Below are 25257 nucleotides of genomic sequence, written 5' to 3'. Positions count from 1 at the left end.
CTTCTACAGTTGAGTGAAGGTAATACTAAGCATAAAGGGGATAATTATTATTGTGTTTTAATATAAAAGTGAAGGTATTAATGCTTTTAATTAATCAGAAGCAGAATCCGCTTTATTGGCCAGGTGTACTCATGTACACTAGGAATTTTTTGTGGTACAATGCATTGCCAAGCAGCAACATGAAGAGGGAATACATAGCATAAGAAGGGGGAAGACGTAGCATACATTACACGTATGAGTTCATACTGCACATTGTAACTGTACGATAGACTCAACATATTATACATATTATACATGCAAGACTAAAAACGAAGGCTGCTTGGCAGAGCAGCACCGAGGCAGCCATCCGCGGCACCAACTAGAACTCAAACAATGCACATCATACAGAAGATTTAAGTAATACGTCAAAAGATAAACCACACAGACATTTAAAAAAAAAAAGTTAATTAAGGTGAAGAGTGAGGGAGATAATAAGAGGTTAATGAAAATTAATTAAATTAATTGCTGTGTGGGTTCATATATATGAATGAGGTAGTTGATTATAATAAAGTCAAATATGTTGAATATGCTTGTTATAATGCTGCTGAAGAAGTGGGTTAAATAATGATGTTGGGATGATATTGTATGACAGTAACTAGGATACACTCTTGTAGTATCTGCAGGTTACTGGTATGCTCTCTGTATTGGATAGCAGCTGCTGGGTAGCTCTCTGTATTGTATTGCAGTTTCTGTGATGCTCTCTGAATCTCTAGCCATCAATGCTGCTAAAGATAACTGTGCTACTAAACCCAACTACTGTACTTTTTATGTTGGCATGGCATATAATACAATACGGGATGCGGTCAAGATCCCGCCGGACGGAATCCCGGCGGTCGAAATACCGACGCCGGAATCCCGACCGGCACAATCCCAACATATTCTCCCTCCGTGGGTGTCCACGACACCCATAGAGGGAGAATACAATAGTGTGCCGAGCGTAGCGAGGCACCGCGCCCGCAGCGTGGCGAGCGAAGCGAGCCCACAAGGGACTGATTTCCGCTCGCCACCCCTGTCTGGATTGTGTGGTCGGGATTCCGGCGTCGGTATTTCGACCCCCGGGATCCTGTCCAGCGGGATTTAGTACTGATCCTTACAATACAATACAATACAATACATACAATTCATTTGGTCCATGAGGTCACTTTCATAATTCAGGGCCACTTTGAGTTACAAATTCTCCCCTGCATGTGAAAAGTGAAAACATCTCTCAGCAGTATATATTTGAGGTTACTCCTCCTGTAATACTTTGGTCTTTAGGTTGAACAGTAGAGTCTGCATTTCCCAGTCCATTTTTTAAGTTAAAGCTAATCAAATGCAGGTCAAAATAAAAAGTTCATATTTTGCATGAAAGCAATATATTAGTCCTAGACAGTTAAGCCTTACGTGGTTCATGGTAAAGTAGGACCTCTTGGACCCAAGTATTATAAGCTTTTCATGGTGTTCGTTTTATGTGATAATACTGTAAATGTCTCTCTATTAATGCTACCACTGTTTCCTACTTATCCTGACAACACTTTATTAATTGTTGACTATCTTCACAAAAAATGTCCTCTGTACTATATGAACGTACAATATCTTATTTAAAGCCTCATGCATTTGATGATGGTCACAAAATCATTTGGATGATTTACACTTCATGCTTGTATTTTTGTTATATTATTTTATTGTTATCTTGCTGAACGTGACCTACCGTACAATCAGCGAAAATGTGCAGTTCATAGGTGATTTGTCTCCCTTGGGAAAGATAAGCAACACAAGTACAGCAATTATATCAAGCGTGGTCTGCTAGCCAAGGTTTATTGCTTGGCTCCAGTATAAAACATTTTTTATTACCTGGTTATGGTTCATAGATCTGTGGCGCTTGTTTAGAACAATTCTCTCCTATTAATGAAACTAAATATGCCTTTTTTCTTCACTGAGTGTATTCATAAGTGTTTGTGGGATCATAACACTGTACAAAGCTTATGTAACAGTTCTGTAATAAGGCAATCTGTCATGTCAGCACTGACTTTATCAGAAACCACAGAGACCTAATGTGTCTATAATAGCTTGTAAGGGAAAAGTTAAAGGATTTACTCTGTGGGAATTATTTTGTGAGAATGGATGTATGGACTGTTTTTCATAAAAATAATATATATATATATGAATATATATATATATATATATCCTCTAACCTAGTAGTTTGAGTTATTATGTGAAAGTCAATCCATCCTTACTCACTTCCTTCGTATTTCTGATTCATAACTATACTGACATATACGTTGATGGATCCAGGTGTTAAATTGCTTCACCAGTCACCAGTCACCTGATGGTTTTTGTCTCTGTTTTTTATCTGCCTGCATGTAAAGGGGGGTACACACTAAAGAGATGTGTGCTGAGCGATCTATCAGTGACCGCTCAGCATACATCTCTCCCCCCGCTCAGCACAGCGCGATGTGTGCTGAGCGAGGGGGGCGCTCACTTCACACAGCGCTGAAGTGAGCTATCCGCTAAATTGAGCCTGCATGCAGGCTCAATCTAGCACCGACGATAGCGATGCATACACACGAGAGATCTCTGCTTAAAATCTAAGCAATCTGGTCAGATTGTTTAGATTTTAAGCAGGGATCTCTCCTTGTGTACCCCCCTTTAAGCTCACAAATCGATCAGGCTGAGGTATAATGTACTGCATTTTAAATCAGATAGCATTTCTTATCATGGAAGCAGATATAGATAATGCAAGTCTCTTTAAGTTTAAAGTTTTCATAGCTGAAGACTAGTGATGCTGCCATACCTGTCTACCGGGCTAGTGAGATGTTTCTATTATATTAGCATTGACTCTTCCTCAACTAAACATTCTGATTATTGGCTGCATTTACAAAACCCCAACAATTCAACTGGCTAAAAACCTAAAATAGTTATTGTAAAGCGATAGACCGTTGATTGTGTTTAAAGACCTGCAAACAATTAAATAGCATTGGAGCTTTCAGATACAATATCAGTGGTGATATCAGAAGATTTCTCAGTGTGCTTAAAATTAAAACCAGTTCTATGTCAGATTATCATCTTTCCTAAATTAATTAGATGGCTATTCACCATGTTTAAAATGCAGTTTGAAGATAACTGCTATTGGTCTGTAAAGAATATCCAATCAAATTGGCCACTCATGTTTGTCAACATTGCAGTAGATCTACTAAAGTTCTAATGGGCCCTACACACTTTGCCATTCGCCACCAAGCTGCCCGATGGCGGATACAGCCGACGGGCGACCTGGTGGCAGGGGGGCAGTGACGGGGGAGTGAAGTTTCTTCACTCCCCCCGTCACCTGGCTCCATAGCAGTGCAGGCAAATATGGACGAGATTGTCCATATTGGCCTGCATGCACAAGCGGCGGGGTACCAGCGATGAATGAGCGCGGGGCCACACATCGTTCATCGCTGGTGCCTCCACACTGAAAGATATGAACGGTATCTCGTTCATTAATGAACGAGATCGTTCATATCTTTCAGTATTATCACCCAATGTGTAGGGCCCATAAGACAGGTGGTTTTGCCCATAGAAACCTATTAGATTCTAGCTATCATTTCTCTATTGCATCCTAAAAAATGATAGACGGAATCTGATTGGTTGCTAATGGCAACACCACAACTCCTCTGTTGTAGAAGCTTTAATAAACCTACCCCTAACATTCAGCTCTCTGACCAAGCTACAGGATTTGCCCATCTATGAACTGATTTTTCTTCAGATAGGGTAACTGAATATACAGTAGATGTTTATTACAGTAACTAATATGTGTATAGAAGTAGAATATTGGTGGTTTATTTTATATTTATTATTGATATTATAAATGTTTGAGCTGGATGCAATGGTGCCAACTCAGAGGTCGATGCTTATAGCACGCAGCAGCTGGGCAGAATTCTGCAAAAGCTGCAGGAAGTATATTAAGATAAAAGATGCCCACTGCTGGCTTCTGTGATCCCCTGTTGTGTCTGAAGATGCAGCATCAGGTTAACTGTGTGAGCATCGGACACTCTGAACAACCCTTAGGTTACTCAGGATGGCCTGCAAAATCAGACTGCAGGGGCCAGTGAAGCTGCATACAAGGATGTAGCCACCGGCTGCAGCTCACTCAGAAAACAGGGCTGGCGTGCCCCCCGTTTTCTGGAACACTCCCCTCGCCACCCCCAAAGCATCAATCATTCTGCTGCGTTTGGGGCACTGCCAGCAACATCGCCGGACCAGTTCGGAACATGCGCAGTGCCCAGTTCCTGGAGATCATTGGAGATCTCTTAATCAGACCCAGTATGTGCTACATGTTTTTCTTTATAATAGCATTTTTAATGTTTTATGTAATATTATCTAAAAAGTCTAACATATTTGTGCATATTTCATTACTAGTGATCATTGTAAAAAAAAAAAAAAAAAAAAGCGAGAAAAGTGAGACCCCATGAAATATAATGGAAGCAACAGGTAAGATTCCTATGCTGCCTTAAGATGTTTATAGCATTGAACTCACGCTGGGTGGTACTGTAGTTATGAGGGTCACCCCAAGGTTAAGTGTATATTACTTCCCTGGGAAGAAAGTTAAAAGTTGTGTTAAGTAATTACTGACAGGTTAAATTTATTTGCAGCTATTAATTTAATGGAAAGCGTGATTTAATTCCAAATAGGAGAGGTCAAATTAAACAAGTGGATTGTTTCAATAGACCAATTTAGGAAAGACCTTTCAGGCATCAGATAAAAGAAGAGCTGTTTATATTCTAGTTTCTGCACATGGAGATAAGCTTGTGATTGGGAGCACGTGTCACCATAACAGAATAAAGGAGAGGCACGTGAAAGGATAAAGTTTTGCTGACATTTTCAATAATGCTTTTCAATAAAAGAATGCTGCTATTATTATTATTATTATTATTATTATTATTAGGTATTCATGTAGCACCCTTTTTTCCTCGTTGCCTTCTAAGAAATATTATAGGTGTCTCAGATGCTGTACCAGTAGGTTACAAAATAATTTATTTCCATATGTAATTGTTAGTTTACATTTTAGTATTTGTTGTATTTGAATGATTTATAATGGAATTGTAAGATCGCAATGTAATTTCACCTATGCATTTTTAATGCTGTAATGCAGGTATAAGCTGGGATTCAGCTGTATTTGTGGGGTCCGATGATGAGTGTAACATGTCACAACCATTGGATAGACCTGTTTGTGTCAGTCCGCCATGCTCTGACCACTAAGAGTTTTGGCCTGTGGTTGGGTAGATCAGGCCATTGTCATGCGGTCACAGACTGATGATAGGTAGATCAATTTTTAAAAGATAAAAATTCAAGGAAGCGCTTTAATAAAGGAAGTGTACTCTGAAAGTTTATTGATGACTCAAAAAGTTAAGCTACATAATTATGAGGGATAAGTTAAATATGAATATTTGACTTCACTAAGCTATATCATAGCTCCCAATTGTCCCGCGGTGGGAGGGATGGGGGGGGGGGGGGCAGTTGGGAGGCTCCAGACACTCACTGCTCAGTTCAGAGCAGAGCAGCGGTGAATTGACACTGTGCGCATGCGCACAGCGTCTGTTCCTGGGAGGCAGATGGCCAGCTGCTCACAGAGCGCTGGCCATGCCCCCACTGTGACTAAAATGGGAGGCATGGCCTGTGATCGCAGCATCCCCATGAAGCCATGCCCCGTTCTCATAGGCCATGCCCACCTTTTGCACCACGCAGCTCTGCTACGCAGAATGTCCCTACTTACCTCCTGTGAATGTTGGGAGGTATGCTATATTCAAACCACATCTGCTTGTATGAGCTTTTCAAACTGGTATCAGGGTTGTCTTGGGAGGAACTTGGATAGCTTTGCTAGTACTTTGCAAGTTTCAAAAAATTCCGCCAGGGGAGTGGAATCACAGAACCCAACAGATTTAGGAAATGCTACATTTTATTGTTCTGTCATATAATTCTACTCCTATTTGTTATTATTTTAGCTAGTCTTTGGGTAAATGAACTTTTACACATCCTCTGAATGAGTGAACATGACGATAATGTTCAAAGATTAGAGAAATTTGAAAATAGGAATTGCGCAAAATTTTTTTTTGCAACTTCACCAATCTCTAATAATAATCATGATGATGATGATGATGATGATAATAATAAGTGTTTATTCTTTTTCAAGTCTACCTAATAAATTAGTCTGGTGTTTATCAGTATTAGGCTAATCTATAGGAGTCTCAAATATAATAGAACTGCATTATAATCCTAGACCGTATATCTTGCTTCTTTACCTCATCATGTTTATGTGTATGTTTAGTTTGCAACTATTCTGTATTTCCTTTAATATATTGTGCAGAAGATTATTACCACTTTTCCACTGCCTAAAAACACGGGTAATTGGCGTGTCTACCTGGGATGTGGCTCAGTGGAAACGGCTTCCAGGAATTATTCCTGGGTATCAAGCAGGGGTTTTAGCAGGTAAAACCCAGTAACACTGTCGGGGAAACAGCTGTTTCCTGGGTTTTTCGACCCAGTAATTGCAAAATCCGCTGATTGGTCCCTCCACCCTGGATGATGTAATCACCCAGAGACCAGAGGAGATGCCTCCATTCGCTTGGAGAGGCTGCTTATATGCGCACACAGACAAGTTGGGCAGAGAGTGTGCCTGGAAGGAGAGCTAGGGCACACAGACTGGGCACAGAGCAGTCCTGGAAATAGAGCTGGGCGCTGGCCACAGAGCGGGCCTGGAAGGAGAGCTGAGCGCTGGACACTTGACACAGTCCTCACCCCTCCCTTTTGTTCCCTTTTCTGTGACCTCATCTTTGTGGGCCTGAATATAGGCCATTTTTAATGACAGCCACAGGTTTTGCTGTGCTTACCGGGTTCAGTGGAAATGAAGGCGACTCGGGAACAACCCAGTATGATGGTGCAGTGGAACGGGGTCTAAGCTGGGTACGACCCGGCAAAATGGGCGGTAAAAAAGCCCAGGTCTGACCCAGGATTTGGGGGCAAAAAGGGCTATATGTTGATACTTTATAAATAATTACAAAAAATAATAATTGTGACTTTGGTCATACAATACTGATTGATGAATGAATGTCCCAGCTGACATGCATACAGGTACAGATACTAGCAGCCTGGGAAAGATAATAACAACAGCTATAACCTACATGAAGCACCCCATTGTATGGGCACCTTTTACATGACCAGTCAGAGGAGCCTGCTAAACGGGAACACAAAACAAACTTGTGTTTCACTGAACCAGAAAGCCAGAACATTTCATTTCATTTAGCTCACTACTAGTACGTCATGTTATGCGCAAGCACATTTTTGAAAGTTTGGAAATACAGTGGAAGGCATCTAGGTAGCATATTTTACACTAAGCTGATTTCTTTACTTGTGTTTATTGTTTAATGCTAGCTTTTAAAGTGTACACAGCTTTAGCTTCTGCCATTGTTTGCAATGCAAGGTTAATCAGTCTGAGCAGTTTAAAAAATATGTGTAATTATTCTGTTGCCTGTGTGATTTTGTAACAGGAAACATACAATACTAATGCTAGCCATACATCAGACCAACTTCAGACCAACTTTTCTCCAACACTCCATACTTCCAACCATCCAACTTGTCTGTTCAACTAAAACAGTGCTCCACACATCTAACCAACTTTCCATCAGTTCTCCACACATCTAACCAACATTTCATCTGACCAACCAACCTGCCAACTTCTGTCCAACTTGTGATGTCACTGAAGTAGGCGGACAGTACCTGCCTACAGTACTTCAGGTGGTGGGTGATGTTAGGGCACATAAGTCAGGATGAGGTGGGTGTGGGAAGGGGAGACTGAGCTGCTGTTGGGGTTCACAATTCATTCACCATTAGGCTGATCAGGCCGGAGCTGACATCACACACCCTCCCTGAAAATGCTTGGGAATGCCTGCATTTTTCCGGACACTCCCAGAAAACGGACAGTTACCACCCCCAAATGCCAGCTTCCTGTCAAACTGCGTACGCCTAGCGATCAAAAAAGATGCTGATTTCTATTCGGCTATGCCTGTTGTTGTTTGGTGACATGCGTGAGCATTGCAGTGCATACGCCGTCTATCGATAAGCATCCACTGTGCGAAAACGCACAGCAGCGATCAGGTCTGAATCAGGCCCAATGTCCACTTAATGGTGGTCATTCCGAGTTGATCGCTAGCTGCTGTTGTTCGCAGCGCAGCGTTCAGGCAAAGAATTGGAATTTCTGCGCATGCGTATGGTACGCAATGCGCACGCGCGGCATACTTTCACAACAAACAATGTAGTTTTACACAAGGTCTAGCGGCGCTTTTCAGTCGCACTGCTGGTCGCTGAGTGATTGACAGGAAGTGGATGTTTCTGGGAGGTAACTGACCGTTTTCAGGGAGTGTGCTGAAAAACGCAGGCGTGTCGGATCCAAACGCAGGCGTGCCGGCGAAAACAGGGGAGTGGCTGGACGAACGCAGGGCGTGTTTGTGACGTCAAAACTGGAACCAAACAGTCTGAAGTGATCGCAAGCTAGGAGTAGGTCTGCAGCTACTTAGAAACTGCTTGAAAAATTTTTGCAGCAGAACTGCGATCCTTTCGGTCGCACTTCTGCTAAGCTAAGATACACTCCCAGAGGGCGTCGGCTTAGTGTTTGCACTGCTGCTAAAAACAGCTAGCGAGCGAACAACTCGGAATGAGGGCCCATGTCGCCAGTATATTGCCAGAAACACCTAACCCCCCAGTATAGTGCCAGATACACATTTATTTATTTATTACCAGTTATTTATATAGCACACACATATTCTGCAGCGCTTTACAGAGAATATTTGCCCATTCACATCAGTCCCCACAGTGCCAGATACACATATGCCCCCGTAGTGCCAGATACACAAATGCCCCCATAGTGCCAGATACACAAATGCCCCCATAGTGCCAGATACAGATATGTCCCTAGTGCCAGATACAGATATGCCCCCAATGCCAGATACAGATATGCCCCCAGTGCCAGATACAGATATGCCCCCAGTAGTGCTGCTCACTGCCGCCGGGCTCCTCCGCTGCTGTCACCGCTGGCTGCCGCCGGACTCCTCCGCTACTGGCACTGCTGGCTGGAGCTGGCCCTGGTGGTGGTGGTGGGGGGAAGGGGTGCCGCAATTGCCAGTGGGGTGCAGGTGAGCCACGATCTCGGGGGGCAGTGACTGCAAGTGGGGTGCAGAGGTGCCGCGATTGCAGGTGAGATGCGGGGGTGCCACGATCGCGGGTAAGCTGCGGGGGTGCCGCAATAATGGGTGGGGTGCAGCGATCGAGGGGGTGCAGGGATCACGGGAGGGGTGCAGGGATCACGGGAGGGGTGCCACTGCTGGGTGTCCCGTGACAGTGGCAGCCCGGTAGCAGTGATGATACAGATATGCCCCCAGTGCTAGATACAGATATGCCACTAGTGCCAGATACAGATATGCCACCAGTGCCAACTATGACCCCAGTGCCAGGTACAGATATGTACCCAGTGCCAGATATGCCCCCCAGTGCCAGATACAGATATGCCCCCAGTGCCAGATACAGATATGTTCCCAGTGCCAGATATGCCCCCAATGCCACATACAGATATGCCCCCAGTGCCAGATACAGATATGTCCCCAGTGCCAGATACAGATATGTCCCCAGTGCCAGATACAGATATGCCCCCAGTGCCAGATACAGATATGCCGACAATGCCAGATACAGATATGTCCCCAGTGCCAGATACAGATATGTCCCCAGTGCCAGATACAGATATGTCCCCAGTGCCAGATACAGATATGCCCCCAGTGCCAGATACAGATATGCCCACAATGCCAGATACAGATATGTCCCCAGTGCCAGATACAGATATGTCCCCAGTGCCAGATACAGATATGTCCCCAGTGCCAGATACAGATATGCCCCCAGTGCCAGATACAGATATGCCCCCAGTGCCAGATACAGATATGCCCCCAGTGCCAGATACAGATATGTCCCCAGTGCCAGATACAGATATGCCCCCAGTGCCAGATATGCCCCCAGTGCCAGATACAGATATGCCCCCAGTGCCAGATACAGATATGCCCCCAGTGCCAGATATGCCCCCAGTGCCAGATACAGATATGTCCTCAGTGCCAGATACAGATATGCCCCCAGTGCCAGATATGCCCCCAGTGCCAGATACAGATATGCCCACAATGCCAGATACAGATATGTCCCCAGTGCCAGATACAGATATGTCCCCAGTGCCAGATACAGATATGCCCCCAGTGCCAGATACAGATATGTCCCCAGTGCCAGATACAGATATGCCCCCAGTGCCAGATACAGATATGCCCCCAGTGCCAGCTATGCCCCCAGTGCCAGATACAGATATGTCCCCAGTGCCAGATACAGATATGCCCCCAGTGCCAGATATGCCCCCAGTGCCAGATACAGATATGTTCCCAGTGCCAGATACAGATATGTTCCCAGTGCCAGATACAGATATGCCCCCAGTGCCAGATACAGATATGTTCCCAGTGCCAGATACAGATATGCCCCCAGTGCCAGATACAGATATGTTCCCAGTGCCAGATACAGATATGCCCCCAGTAGTGCTGCTCACCGCCGCCGAGCTCCTCCGCTGCTGTCCGCCGGGCTTCTCCGCTGCTATCACCGCTGGCTGCTGCCGGTCTCCCCCACTGCTGTCCGCCGGGCTCCTCCGCTGCTGTCACCGCTGGCTGGAGCTGGCCCTGGTGGTGGTGATGGGGAAGGGGTGCCGCGATCTTGGGGGGCAGTGACTGCAGGAGGGGAGCAGAGGTGCCGCGATCGCGGGTAAGCTGCGGTGGGTGGGGTGCTGGGGTGCCGCGACTGCAGGTGGGGTGCCAGTGATCGGGGGTGGCGTGCGGAGGTGCAGTGATCATGGGTGGGGTGCGGGGGGTGCCGCGATCGTGGGGGATCGTGGGAGGGGTGCCACTGCTGGGTGTCCTGTGACAGCGGCAGCCCGGCAGCAGTGATGTGCTGCCGTAGCTGCCCCCGGTCCTCCTCCAGCTCCGATACCACTGCCTGGGGTCTGTTGTGACAGGGACAGCTCGGCATCAGTGATGAACTGCCGCAGCTGCCCCTGAACCTCCTCCTGGCTCCTGCTCCACTGTGCTGCCACTGCCGGGAATCCTGGGTTGTAGAGTGACAGAAGTAGGAGGACACTGCTGGCCAGTGTCCACCTACTTATCGTTCAGTTGGGGGGAAAGTTCCCCCTACACCTGAACGATTAGTTGGGAAAATCAAACAAGTTTGATTTTCCCAACTAGTTGGACCAACCGTTTCTGCCCGTTTTTCAGCGTGTGGGAGCAAACGGCTGATAATCGTTTGCTCCCACACACTGCCAGATTATCGTTCCAACCAGCCAACTAGTTGGCTGGTTGGAACTATATCTTCCTGATGTATGGCCAGCATAAGAATTTAATTCATCTGGAATATATCAATTAACTGTTAGAGGATCTGGACAAATGACACCCCATGTGTTTTTTAACGTATGAGATGAGGCAATAATACTGTCTTAACAACACATGATAAACTATTACTTACAATGTGTAATGAAAACTTTTTTTTTTAAACACACCACATTTAAATAATAATACAGCACAGCACAAATTGACACAACCCTTGTAGATATCCATTTGTAAAATATTCTACCCATTCATTGTACTTTCAAGTCCTCATGAAAGTAAATTTTTATGAAACATAGTTGGGAATTGTCTCATTCCAAATTTATTACCATCTAAACTGGAAATGATGCGCATTTTGATTTCGAGTTTGGTCACATGATCACCTTTGTTTGTTTTGACATTTTCACAGTATATGTTAGGATCTAATGCAGAATCACTCCGCCTGTTTGTTGCAATAACTGTTCTGTTAACACCATACTTGCCATCTTTTATTCTTCTGCCACCGATAGACTTCCCAGAGTCGAGATGGAGGTTGCCACTGTGATGGAGAGGTTAGATAATGTCATTTGGGCACTAAACTGCAATTCAATGACCCAAATTAGGGATGGCCATTGATCTTCGATAGTTTCCGCACATTGATGGCTAACTATTGATGGTCAATTGTCTAGTCATTCTGCCCCCTCTATTCTAGTCATTCTGCCCCCCATCCCGCCCATGTCACTAGGAAGTGGGCATGATGCAGGATGGTGCCCCACTCTTGTGTATTTAAACGTCCAGGTAAAGTGTGCAAATATGGTTAACCACATATGAAGTTGACGTTTCCAGAAAGAGAAATCTGGAAAAGATACTGATGAAAACATAATGTATATTTCTCTAACGTCCTAAGTGGATGCTGGGGACTCCGTAAGGACCATGGGGAATAGCGGCTCCGCAGGAGACTGGGCACATCTAAAGAAAGCTTTAGGACTAACTGGTGTGCACTGGCTCCTCCCCCTATGACCCTCCTCCAAGCCTCAGTTAGATTTCTGTGCCCGACGAGAAGGGTGCACACTAGGGGCTCTCCTGAGCTTCTTAGTGAAAGTTTTAGTTTAGGTTTGTTATTTTCAGTGAGACCTGCTGGCAACAGGCTCACTGCATCGAGGGACTAAGGGGAGAAGAAGCGAACTCACCTGCGTGCAGAGTGGATTGGGCTTCTTGGCTACTGGACATAAGCTCCAGAGGGACGATCACAGGCCCAGCCTGGATGGGTCCCGGAGCCACGCCGCCGGCCCCCTTACAGAGCCAGAAGAGCGAAGAGGTCCGGAAAAATCGGCGGCAGAAGACGTTCCTGTCTTCAATAAGGTAGCGCACAGCACTGCAGCTGTGCGCCATTGCTCTCAGCACACTTCATACTCCGGTCACTGAGGGTGCAGGGCGCTGGGGGGGGCGCCCTGAGACGCAATAAAACATGATAAAAATACCTTACATGGCAAAAAATACATCACATATAGCTCCTGGGCTATATGGATGCATTTAACCCCTGCCAGAATAAACAGAAAAACGGGAGATAAGGCCGCCGCACACTGGCGCCATTTTCCCTCACAGCTCAGTTGGAGGGAAGCTCCCTGGCTCTTCCCTGCAGTCACTACACTACAGAAAGGGTTAAAAAAAGAGAGGGGGGCACTAATTAGGCGCAGTATTAAAACATACAGCAGCTATAAGGGGAAAAACACTTATATAAGGTTATCCCTGTATATATATATATATATATAGCGCTCTGGTGTGTGCTGGCATACTCTCCCTCTGTCTCCCCAAAGGGCTAGTGGGGTCCTGTCCTCTATCAGAGCATTCCCTGTGTGTGTGCTGTGTGTCGGTACGTTTGTGTCGACATGTATGAGGAGAAAAATGATGTGGAGACGGAGCAGAGTGTCTGTAACAGTGATGTCACCACCTAGGGGGTCGACACCTGAGTGGATGTACTGTTGAAAATTACGTGACAGTGTCAGCTCTGTATAAAAAAACAGTGGTTGACATGAGACAGCCGGCTACTCAGCTTGTGCCTGTCCAGACGTCTCATAGGCCGTCAGGGGCTCTAAAGCGCCCGTTACCTCAGATGGCAGATACAGACGCCGACACGGATACTGACTCCTGTGTCGACGGTGAAGAGACAACCGTGATTTCCAGTAGGGCCACACGTTACATGATTGAGACAATGGAAAATGTTTTATACATTTCTGATAATACGAGTACCACCAAAAAGGGGTATTATGTTCGGTGAGGGAAAAACTACCTGTAGTTTTCCTGAATCTGAGAAATAAAATGAGGTGTGTGATGATGCGTGGGTTTCCCCCCGATAACAATTGATAATTTCTTAAAAAGTATTGGTGTATACCCTTTCCCGCCAGAGGTTAGGGTGCGTTGGGAAACACCCCCTAGGGGGGATAAGGCGCTCACACGCTTGTAGGAACAAGGGCTCTACCCTCTCATGAGATGGCCGCCCTTAAGGATCCTGCTGATAGAAAGCAGGAGGGTATCCAAAAATGTATTCACACACATACTGGTGTTATACTGCGACCAGCAATCGCCTCAGCCTGGAGGTGCAGTGCTGGGTTGGCATGGTCGGATTCCCTGACTGGAAATATTGATATCCTAGATAAGGATAGTATATTATTGCCTATAGAGCATTTAAAAGATGCATTTCTATATATGCATGATGCACAGCGGAATATTTGCCGACTGGCATCAAGTATAAGTGCGTTGTCCAATTCTACCAGTAAAATGGTCAGGTGATGCGGATTCCAAACGGCATTTGGAAGTATTGCCTTTAAAAAGGGACATTTGGGGTCGGTCTTTTAGACCTGGTGGCCACGGCAACAACTGGGAAATCCACGTTTGTACCCCAGGTCGCCTCTCAAAATAAGACGCCGTATTATCAGGCGCAGTCCTTTGTTGGCAAGCGGACAAAAGGTTCCTCTTTTCTGCTCGTGACAGAGGGAGAGGAAAAAGGCTGAAGAGATTAGCCAGTTCCCAGGAACAGAAACCCTTTCCCGCCTCTGCCAAGCCCTCAGTATGACGCTAGGGCCTTACAAGCTCAGGCACGGTGGGGGCCCGTTCTCAATGAATTTCAGTGCGCAGTGGGCTCACTCGCAAGTAGACCCCTGGATCCTTCAGGTAATATCTCAAGGGTACATATTGGAATTCGAGACGTCTCCCCCTCGCCGTTTCCAAAAGTCGGCTTTACCGACGTCTCCCTCTGACAGGGAGGCAGTTTTGGAAGCCATTCACAAGCTGTATTCCCAGCAGGTGATAATCAAGGTACCCCTCCTACAACAGGGAACGGGGTATTATTCCACACTATTGTGGTACCGAAGCCAGACGGCTCGGTGAGACCGATTCTAAATCTAAATCTAAAATCTAAAATCTTTGAACACTTACATACAGAGGTTCAAATTCAAGATTGAGTCACTCAGAGCAGTGATTGCGAACCTGGAAGAAGGGGACTACATGATGTCTCGGGACATCAAGGATGCTTACCTTCATGTCAAAATTTACCCTTCTCACCAAGGGTACCTCAGGTTATGGTACAGAACTGTCACTATCAGTTCAGACGCTGCCGTAGGGATGGTCCACGGCACCCCGGGTCTTTACCAAGGTAATGGCCGAAATGATATCCCGTCGAAGGAAGGGAATTTTAGTTATCCCTTACTTGGACGATTCCCTGATAAGGGTAAGATCCAGGGAACAGTTGGAAGTCGGTGTAGCACTATCTCAGGTAGTGTTGCGGCAGCACGATTGGATTCTCAATATTCCAAAATCGCAGCTGGTTCTGACGACTTGTCTTCTGTTTCCTAGGGATGTTCCTGGACACAGTCCAGAAAAAAGGTGTTTCTCCCGGAAGAGAAAGCCAGGGAGTTATCCGAGCTAGTCAGGAACCTCCTAAAACCGAACCAAGTCTCAGTGCATCAATGCACAAGGGTTCTGGGTAAAAATGGTGGCTTCCTATGAAGCAATCCCATTCGTTAGATTCCACGCAAGAACTTTCCAGTGGAACCTACTGGACAAATGTTCCGGGTCGCATTTTCAGATGCATCAGCGGATAACCCTGTCACCAAGGACAAGGGTATCCATCCTGTGGTGGTTGCAGAGTGCTCATCTTCTAGAGGGCCGCAGATTCGGCATTCAGGACTGGGTCCTGGTGACCACGGATGCCAGCCTGCGAGGCTGGGGAGCAGTCACACAGGGAAGGAATATCCAGGGCTTAGGGTCAAGCCTGGATACATCACTTCACATAAATATCCTGAAGCTAAGGGCCATTTACAATGCTCTAAGCTTAGCAAGACCTCTGCTTCAAGGTCAGCCGGTGTTGATCCAGTCGGACAACATCATGGCAGTCACTCACGTAAACAGACAGGGTGGCACAAGAAGCAGGAGGGCAATGGCAGAAGCTGCAGGGATTCTTCGCTGGACGGAAAATCATGTGATAGCACTGTCAACAGTATTCATTCCGGGAGTGGACAACTGGGAAGCAGACTTCCTCAGCACGACCTCCACCCGGGAGAGTGGGGACTTCACCCAGAAGTCGTCCACATGATTAAAAAACTCGACAGGTATTGCGCCAGGTCAAGAGACCCTCAGGCAATAGTTGCAGACGCTCTGGTAACACCGTGGGTGTACCAGTCAGTGTATGTGTTCCCTCCTCTGCCTCTCATACCCAAGGTACTGAGATTGATAAGATGGAGAGGAGAAAGCACTATATTCGTGGCTCCGGATTGGCCAAGAAGGACTTGGTAACCGGAACTTCAAGAGATGCTCACGGAGGATCCGTGGCCTCTACCTCTAAGAAGGGACCTGCTCCAGCAAGGACCCTGTCTGTTCCAAGACTTACCGCGGCTGCGTTTGAAGGCATGCCGGTTGAACACCGGATCCTGAAGGAAAAAAGGCATTCCGGATGAAGTCATCCATATCCTGATCTAAAGCCAGGAAGGATGTAACCGCAAAAACATTATCACCGCAATTGGCGAAAATATGTTGCGTAGTGCGAGGCCAGTAAGTCCCGACGGAGGAAATTCAACTGGGTCGATTCCTACATTTCCTGCAAACAGGAGTGTCTATGGGCCTGAAATTGGGGTCCATTAAGGTTCAGATTTCGGCCCTGTCAATTTTCTTCCAAAAAAGAACTAGCTTCAGTCCCTGAAGTTTAGACGTTTGTAAAAGGGGTACTGCATATACAGCCTCCTTTTGTGCCTCCAGTGGCAATTTGGGATCTCAATGTAGTTTGGGTTCCAAAAGTCACATTGGTTTGAACCACTTAAATCTGTGGAGTTAAAATATCTCACATGGAAAGTGGTCATGCTGTTGGCCCTGGCCTGGGCCAGGCACGTGTCAGAATTGGCGGCTTTATCCTGTAAAAGCCCTTATCTGATTTTCCATTCGGACAGGGCGGAATTGAGGACTCGTCCTCAGTTTCTCCCTAAGGTGGTTCCAGCGTTTTCACCTGAACCAACCTATTGTGGTGCCTGCGGCTACTAGGGACTTGGAGGAATCCAAGTTGCTGGATGTTGTCAGGGCCCTGAAAATATTTCCAGGACGGCTGGAGTCAGGAAATCTGACTCGCTGTTTATCCTGTATGCACCCAACAAGCTGGGTGCTCCTGCTTCTAAGCAGACTATTGCTCGTTGGATTTGTAGTACAATTCAGCTTGCACATTCTGTGGCAGGCCTGCCACAGCTAAAATCTGTAAAAGCCCGTTCCACAAGGAAAGTGGGCTCATCTTGGGCGGCTGCCCGAGGGGTCTCGGCTTTACAACTTTGCCGAGCAGCTACTTGGTCAGGGGCAAACACGTTTGCTAAATTCTACAAATTTGATACCCTGGCTGAGGAGGACCTGGAGTTCTCTCATTCGGTGCTGCAGAGTCATCCGCACTCTCCCGCCCGTTTGGGAGCTTTGGTATAATCCCCATGGTCCTTACGGAGTCCCCAGCATCCACTTAGGACGTTAGAGAAAATAAGAATTTACTTACCGATAATTCTATTTCTCATAGTCCGTAGTGGATGCTGGGCGCCCATCCCAAGTGCGGATTGTCTGCAATACTTGTACATAGTTATTGTTACAAAAATCGGGTTATTATTGTTGGGAGCCATCTTTTCAGAGGCTCCTCTGTTATCATACTGTTAACTGGGTTCAGATCACAAGTTATACGGTGTGATTGGTGTGGCTGGTATGAGTCTTACCCGGGATTCAAAATCCTTCCTTATTGTGTACGCTCGTCCGGGCACAGTATCCTAACTGAGGCTTGGAGGAGGGTCATAGGGGGAGGAGCCAGTGCACACCAGTTAGTCCTAAAGCTTTCTTTAGATGTGCCCAGTCTCCTGCGGAGCCGCTATTCCCCATGGTCCTTACGGAGTCCCCAGCATCCACTACGGACTATGAGAAATAGAATTATCGGTAAGTAAATTCTTATTTTTTTGGTATGCTGAATCTTTTTTTTATTTAAATGAATGGGACTATTGTTATTGCTAAAGAAAAAGCTTTTAGTTGTTGTTCTACTGGTAAAACTGGAAGCTCTAATCAAGCTTTCAGTGTTGCCCTGTCCTATTTGCTCCGAATATTTTTTACCATGGCACATGAGTATCACTTATCTGCCTGGTAGTTATAATAAATAAATATATATATATATATATATATATATATATATATATATTTTTTTTTTTTTTTAAAGACTCCAATTCTCTACAGTTTTGACCCCATCATTTAAAATGTATATAAAATTAAATGCAGGTCCAGAGATAATTTGCATTTAATATTATTGGTGTTTTCAATGTCAAGGTGAAAACCACTGAGATCCGTCAGCTTGCAAAATTCTCCATATGGTAAATGTAGACTGTAGCTGGAGAACAGAACATTAATAAGAAAAGTGTTCTGACTTAAAATGTTATACCTATGTGAGGAATATGTATTATTGTCAGAATAAAAAGATTTATAATACAGTGTATGAATTTTGGTCTGAACCTATAACATGGGAAGTGTGCACGTTCTGAATACTGCGAATACAAGCGCACACTGCACATGCTGTCGCAGCTACAAACATCCTGATTGTGATAGAAATGGTACATGGATATGTCTGAGATTATGGCCCTCATTCCGAGTTGTTCGCTCGGAGATTTTCATCGCATCGCAGTGAGAATTCTCTTAGTGCGCATGCGCAATGTTCGCACTGCGACTGCGCCAAGTAACTTTACTATGAAGAAAGTAAGTTTACTCACGGCTTTTTCATCGCTCCGACGTTCGCATTGTGATTGACAGGAAATGGGTGTTACTGGGCGGATGCACGGCGTTTTTGGGGCGTGTGGCTGGAAACGCTACCGTTTCCGGAGAAAACGCAGGAGTGGCCGGGGAAACGGTGGGTGTGCCTGGGCGAACGCTGGGTGTGTTTATGACGTCAGCCAGGACCGAAAAGCACTGAACTGATCGCACAGGCAGAGTAAGTCTGAAGCTACTCAAAAACTGCTAACTCGTTTGTAATCGCAATATTGCGCATACATCGGTCGCACATTTAAGAAGCTAAGATTCACTCCCAGTAGGCGGCGGCTTAGCGTGTGTAACTCTGCTACATTCGCCTTGCGAGCGATCAACTCGGAATGAGGGCCCATGTTTATCTGAGTGTGATATTTCACACTAGTTACTTTTGTCTAGTTCCTAAGTTGTAGAAGATAATTTGGAAACACTGAATTTTGTTAAATAAATTCCTTTGGTGTTTTTCTCCCATAAACAGAAGAATATGTCAGCCGTTACATAGATCTACAGTATTAGAATACCTGTCTCGCAATCCCATTATTCTGCTGGGAAGATATAAGACTCGGTTAGCTGCAGCTGATTTACAGCGGTCTTACTCATGGCGCTTTGTAATTCAGAGCAGGCAAGACAACATTACACTTTGTAAGCTATCTGGCTGTTGAATATAGGCACTTTTAATGCCTTCTTGGCAACATGCCCCACTCTTCCAACCTATAAGACTTATTTATTACCTGCTAAGTTTACTAACTATGATTGCCGCCTAGCAGACAGACTTAACCATCTGCCGGTTTTCACCAGATAAAGATTTTTTTTTCAACTAAGTATTAACTTTGCTTCTGCAATAATAGTTAAATGCAAAGTACAGCAAACTATCAGATTGCCGCTTTCCTTCAGTGGAATTAATTTATGGTTTATATTACAAAACGTAAAATGGATTATGGCACATATGCCATGGGTTTACACTGCTGCTTTAATGAGTGAAGGTTTGGTAGTACTGATTTGTACGCTGGGAAATACAGGTCAGATCTGGAAATTGCATCATGTGATACAGTATGTGCCCTTTTACTCCAGGATTATCAAAACAGGAGGCGATTTCATTAGCTCCTTGGATAAACACCTTAGTGCTGTTCTACCCCTCCATTTATCCATGCCATTCTTAGAACGCCAATATAGATTCTATTCTGATTATTATGTGGAACTGATTTTTGCTGCAATTAGTGACTGCTTATTTGTCAAAGCAAAATTAATGGCTAATTGTGTGTACATTTTCTTTAATCATTCATCCAGCTGTGGTTGCAATTATAAAGTTTGTAGCTCTACCAAAGCCTATACTTGAATTCCCCTGTGCTTTCTCAGACCCCAGTGGTATACTTCTGTGACATTTCTGTTTGTATTCCTCCTTGGTTCTTCTTATAATTAAATCAAAGCATGCTTCTGGAAGTTAGAATAGATTCAAGTCTATAGAACTTGTCTTTAATGGCTTCCTGATTGCTGTACCTTTACATTTTGTCTTCTTTTTTTGCCACAGAGCTCTCGTACCGCTCGATCGGAGGAGGACCGAGACACGTTATGGGATGCCTGGGGATCATGGAGTGAATGTTCAAGAACCTGTGGTGGAGGAGCCTCATATTCTCTAAGGAGATGTCTTGGTAGCAAGTAAGTCATGACAGCTTCTTTATCACATACCGTACCTGGAACTCAAGGTGCGACCCTGTCAGTGACTGTACTTCCTCAGGGTCTCATGGTTTACGTCCCATGCTCTCTATTCACTGTGATAGCTGAAGTTTTTGAAAGACTTGATAGGTGGGTTTCATAAAACAGTGGCCACATTGCATAGGGAACAAAAATACTAATACCTGTAACAACAACAATAATAATAATAATAATAATAATAAAATAGTGATCAACTCATATGCACCTAACAACTTTTGGGGATAAAACATGATTTTCTGAATAGATACAAATTAAAAGTAATCAGGATGAATAGTTGTTATTATTATTATTATTTATATAATGCCCACCTATCATCTTACACCGCACTATATGATCTCAGAATTGTATTTCAGCTGTTACTGTCTCAATTGAGCTTAAATTCGAATTTACCTATTAAAGGGTCACAAACACATTCACACCAAGGCCAATAGTTACAATCCAGTTGCTGTATCATACTTACCTACTCAACCCGAAGGTGCGGGAGTCAAGATTTCCTGCATCCCTCCTACTTCCTAGTGAAGTGGGCAGGATGGGGAGATTGTGGGTCCGTAGCGAGGTGCGTGACTAAATGATGCAAATTGTACCTTTTTAGCCCAGCCCCCTTATGGACCTCTGACTAACAGCATTTTGCTGGGGCCTAATGACATGACAAGCCCATCCCAACTCCCAAAGTGACAGGTGCATCTCCTCTCCTTGCTTCTCTGAGAAAGTAAAAACGTAAGTGCTGACATTGGGGGAGATTCAAATGTTTGAAAAGTCGGTTGGGTGTCTGTTTTTTCCTGTCTATTAGATAGGAAAAAACAGACTCCCAACTGACTTTTCAAACATTTGAATCTCCCCCATTATGTCTATTAGAGCTGCAGACAGCTGTGGGAAACTGTAATTATGGTCACATTGTACTTATTGCCCAGCTATTGAGATTATCACATGCCCAATAACTAGACCATACACTACAGCAGTGTTTTTCAACCACTGTGCCGTGCCCTGAGCAGTCTTCAGGTGTGCCGCCATAGAAGCACAGCGAGGCCCTTCAGTGTTTTGCCACTTCTGAGGCCCTGGAACAAGCAATACTGGTGGGTTTAGTGGTTGCAGAGCCAGTTCTAATTTTGGGCCCGGGCAGTGTTGGTCTCTTCTGGCTTTTTCAGATGTGGATCAGGCGTTACCAATGGAGAAGCTGCGACATGACATCTTAGGACACACAACTGCACCATGCATCACTATTATATTTGAATGTGCCTTGACAATATTTACATCTTGTTCAGTGTGCCGCGAGTTGTAAAAGATTGAAAATCTCTGCACTACACATAGAAATGAATTTCTAGCCCTATTGTTAGTCTCTGCGCCACCCTGATTATTTGTGGAGCTATGGACTTTGCTAGGTTGCCTTACGGGTAACTTCAGAGGAATCAGTTACATTTGGATGGACATGGTGTGAGCCATGTGAACAATCTGTCATGGCAGTTAGTTGTGGCTTGTAGGCTTTTGAATGATATACTGTCATCTCTTATTTTATATGCAATGAACATGCTACTTAGAGTCTCTTCATAATACTCCTCTATTAGAAGTCTCTTCATATTACTCCTTCACATGCTATGTACTGTATGGGGAGCTAAGCGGAAATGTCACGGGTTTGAGAGATTAACAATCACCTTTAAACTTTAAACAGATAATGAATGAATTATTTTTTAAATGATTTTATTATATAAGGGAAAAAGTGCACAGGTTTGAGGTATTTACAGAGAGAAGCTTCTCTGCTGTCCAGCGCCTAATAAATGACACACAAAAATAATGCACTTTATACATTGTAGTTTAGGTTTTCATGCTACTAACTTCATAGCAATCATTGGCACTCCACATAATTTCATTTTAATGTGTGCCTGTTGCTTTTGCAAAAGTATAGTGACTCTAAAGGATTTCCGGGTTCTGGTATTACAGTGTTGAAATACATTTACCATGTAACACTTTCACTAGTTCGACATTTTTGCACAAGTCATGAAAACTGTATTATTTATAGCTACACCACTGATGCTGAGATGTAAACTAACTGCTTTAATATAGTGTCCTGCCATTTGTGTGCAGAGTAAGTCCCCTGTAGAACTTGGTTAAGTAAACATTGTACAGTATGGGCCTCATTTAGTGCAGTTTGAAATTTTAGCTGGTTAATTGTAAACTTGAGCTGCAAAATTGCTGCCTAACGTGTTTCAATTGCATAGAGTTTGTATATTCTCCCTTTACTTGCATGGGTTTCCTCCGGGTACTCCGGTTTCCTCCCACAATCCAAAAATATACTGGTAGGTTAATTGGGTCCCAACAAAAATTAACCCCAGTGTTTAAGTGTGTGCTTGTGCATGTGGTAGGAAATATAGATTGGGAAGAGGGGAGGTGTCCTGCACTACCTATTTGAAAAGTAATGATAATTATAACAAACCAGCAATATGGAGAATATTTGAGAAAAATATTCCAAAAAACAAATTGTCCTGCTGGTGGTGCTCCCCAAGGTCAAAACAAATAAATCACAAGAGAAAGTTGTTCCTTGAAAGAGATCAGGGAACCAAGAAGTAACCTCTTTGTGGGGGCACTCTTAATCAACTATTGAATTTAAAACATAACTTTTATTTAGTCAAAAAGTAAAATGGATATGGTGTTTAACCTTTTCCAAACATGATTTTTAAGTGTATATAAAATAATTAGGTTCAAGAACACATTAAATATGCTCAAAGTTAAGAGTTCTTTGTCCTAACTAATCAGACCACACAGTGTGGGTCGCCCATGGGTGAGAATATAATGTCTTATGAGAAAAACAATCAAAGAATTAAAGCAATTTCTCTTAAAACAATTCAATTTTGAAAAACAGTGGTCAGAGAAATAATCATATTCTGACCCAACGGCACGTCAAAAATTCCTTGCGGGACATCCAGCCAACAGCTTGCAATTCATTAAGAAAATATCAAACAGTATCTCGCACAGTCACATAATAGTTATACATGTCACTCCTATTGTAATAAAATATATACCACAAACATTATAGATAGTTTTGTGACAAGGAGATGTTCCCAAGTACCTGTAAATAAATAAAGCATGCATCCACTAGAGATATAGTTAATTGTTATCACTGATGGGAAAAAAAGGCATATGAACAGCCCTTGCGGATCAAAGCAACAGGCTTTATCTATAAATGACTAATTAATTGGAAATATCAGTTAATGATTTTTCAGAAAACAGAAGAAAAACAACTGAATGATGACGGTCTCCCTGTAAATAAGATCATGAAATATGGTCATACAGTCAACATAAGGAGTTTAGGTACTCCACAAATTATGACTGTTTATTCTAGATTAAAGATATAACAATGTTTGGTTTCAACAAAAGGAAATAACGATGATTTGAGTCTTTCTGTGAGTAATTGCAAGATGCAGGTATAGGTTGACAAGGATAAATTTCTAAAGAGATAAAGCTCCAAAGTACATGATGGGGAGAGTAATAATCATTTTCTTTAACATAGTAAAATTTCTGAACAATCTCCTGCTGTAGATAGTAAAGAAGCCCGTACCATATGTCTGGCCAACTTCTGCTGCCTTCCCATGTGTATGCAAGTACACAGTGAATGAGAGGTGAGAGAGCCGGTCCGACGGTGACGGGCTGAAGAAAGAAAGAAGTGGTTCGTCTGTCACCCGCTGCTGCACCCTGCAACCCTGTTAACCGTAGTCAGCGCAGAGTTAACAGGAACCGCCAAGCAGGTGATGAGAGTGCACTGAAATACCTAGTGGGGATAAGGTGTCCCCATATGCAGCTGCTGCGGCTGGCGTCTCCGTCAGTGCCGAGGTCCGGGCCCAGTGACGTATCTCGGGATTAAGGAAATAGCGTCATGTGACGCTCAAGAACAGGACGTAGGTTTCACCCTACGACGGGCTTGATCACCATCTGCCTAAGTGGTATACCCCTTCATGGGGATTTAAATGATAGTGACCCAATCACAGCTTAGCTAAATTTATGAATGACAGTTAGACCGTCCAATAGGAGAGTAATTGAATCATTAGTTTCCATATGTGATATAGTCTGAGGATTTCACTGATTAAGCAGAGGAATTAAGGAAAATTGATTCCTATTGCCGATTTTTAACAGATTAAAATAAATAAAAATAGAAGAAAATTAACAAATATGAGATAATTATAAATAATAAAAAGTATATATAATAAAGGATGAAAATAAATATAAATGAATAAATATCAAATATGATAAATAGATAATAATTGATGAACTTCTTGATAGGAAGTAGTAAATATAAGAAGTAGATGAAAAAATTGTAAAGATTAAGGATTAAATACAAAATATAGATTGTAAGCTCCACTGGGGCAGGGACTGATGTGAATGGCCAAATATTCTCTGTAAAGCACTGCAGAATATGTGTGCGCTATATAAATAACTGGTAATAAAATAATGAATGTATCTTAAGATGTAAATTATTTTATAAATAGTAATATTTTTCATTTTGGATATTTGCCGGACCTGGTATCTTTCTGTGTGTATTTGTAGTTTTATCATGATTGTATTTTTTCATTTAAATATTTTCCCACCCAGTTAGAAAACAAAGCTTTCAACTGCTGACTGGAAAACATCATGCTGATAACTTTTTTAGAAATGGAACCCCATTCATCTTGACACTGATTCACAAGAGATGTCATTTGAACAAATGTGATAAATTAACCAGTTTCTGTCCAGTTTAAAAAGTATTGCACGCTTGAGTAACAAAAGGTCTCGGGGTCGTCTATTAATCTGTGGATGGGTTCATCAGATCGTGGTCACATGTGACAACTCAAAAGCCAACATAATC

At 43.8% G+C, this 25257-nt stretch overlaps 1 protein-coding gene across 3 annotated transcripts in view; it reads left to right on the top strand.

Annotated features, from left to right (window-relative positions):
- The window catches only part of ADAMTSL1 (ADAMTS like 1), a 453675-nt gene that overhangs the window by 52671 nt on the left and 375747 nt on the right, over window positions 1–25257 (top strand). For all 3 annotated transcript variants that reach the window (XM_063914179.1, XM_063914180.1, XM_063914181.1), the window contains exon 2: window positions 20242–20369. In XM_063914179.1, the coding sequence (XP_063770249.1) occupies window positions 20242–20369 (128 nt within the window). The remainder of the gene's footprint in view (window positions 1–20241; window positions 20370–25257) is intronic.

Source organism: Pseudophryne corroboree, chromosome 1 (genome assembly GCF_028390025.1).
Source record: "Pseudophryne corroboree isolate aPseCor3 chromosome 1, aPseCor3.hap2, whole genome shotgun sequence".
Lineage (NCBI taxonomy): Eukaryota > Metazoa > Chordata > Amphibia > Anura > Myobatrachidae > Pseudophryne > Pseudophryne corroboree.
The sequence above is the reverse complement of the archived record's forward strand: the minus strand, read 5'-3'. Positions and strand labels throughout refer to the sequence as shown.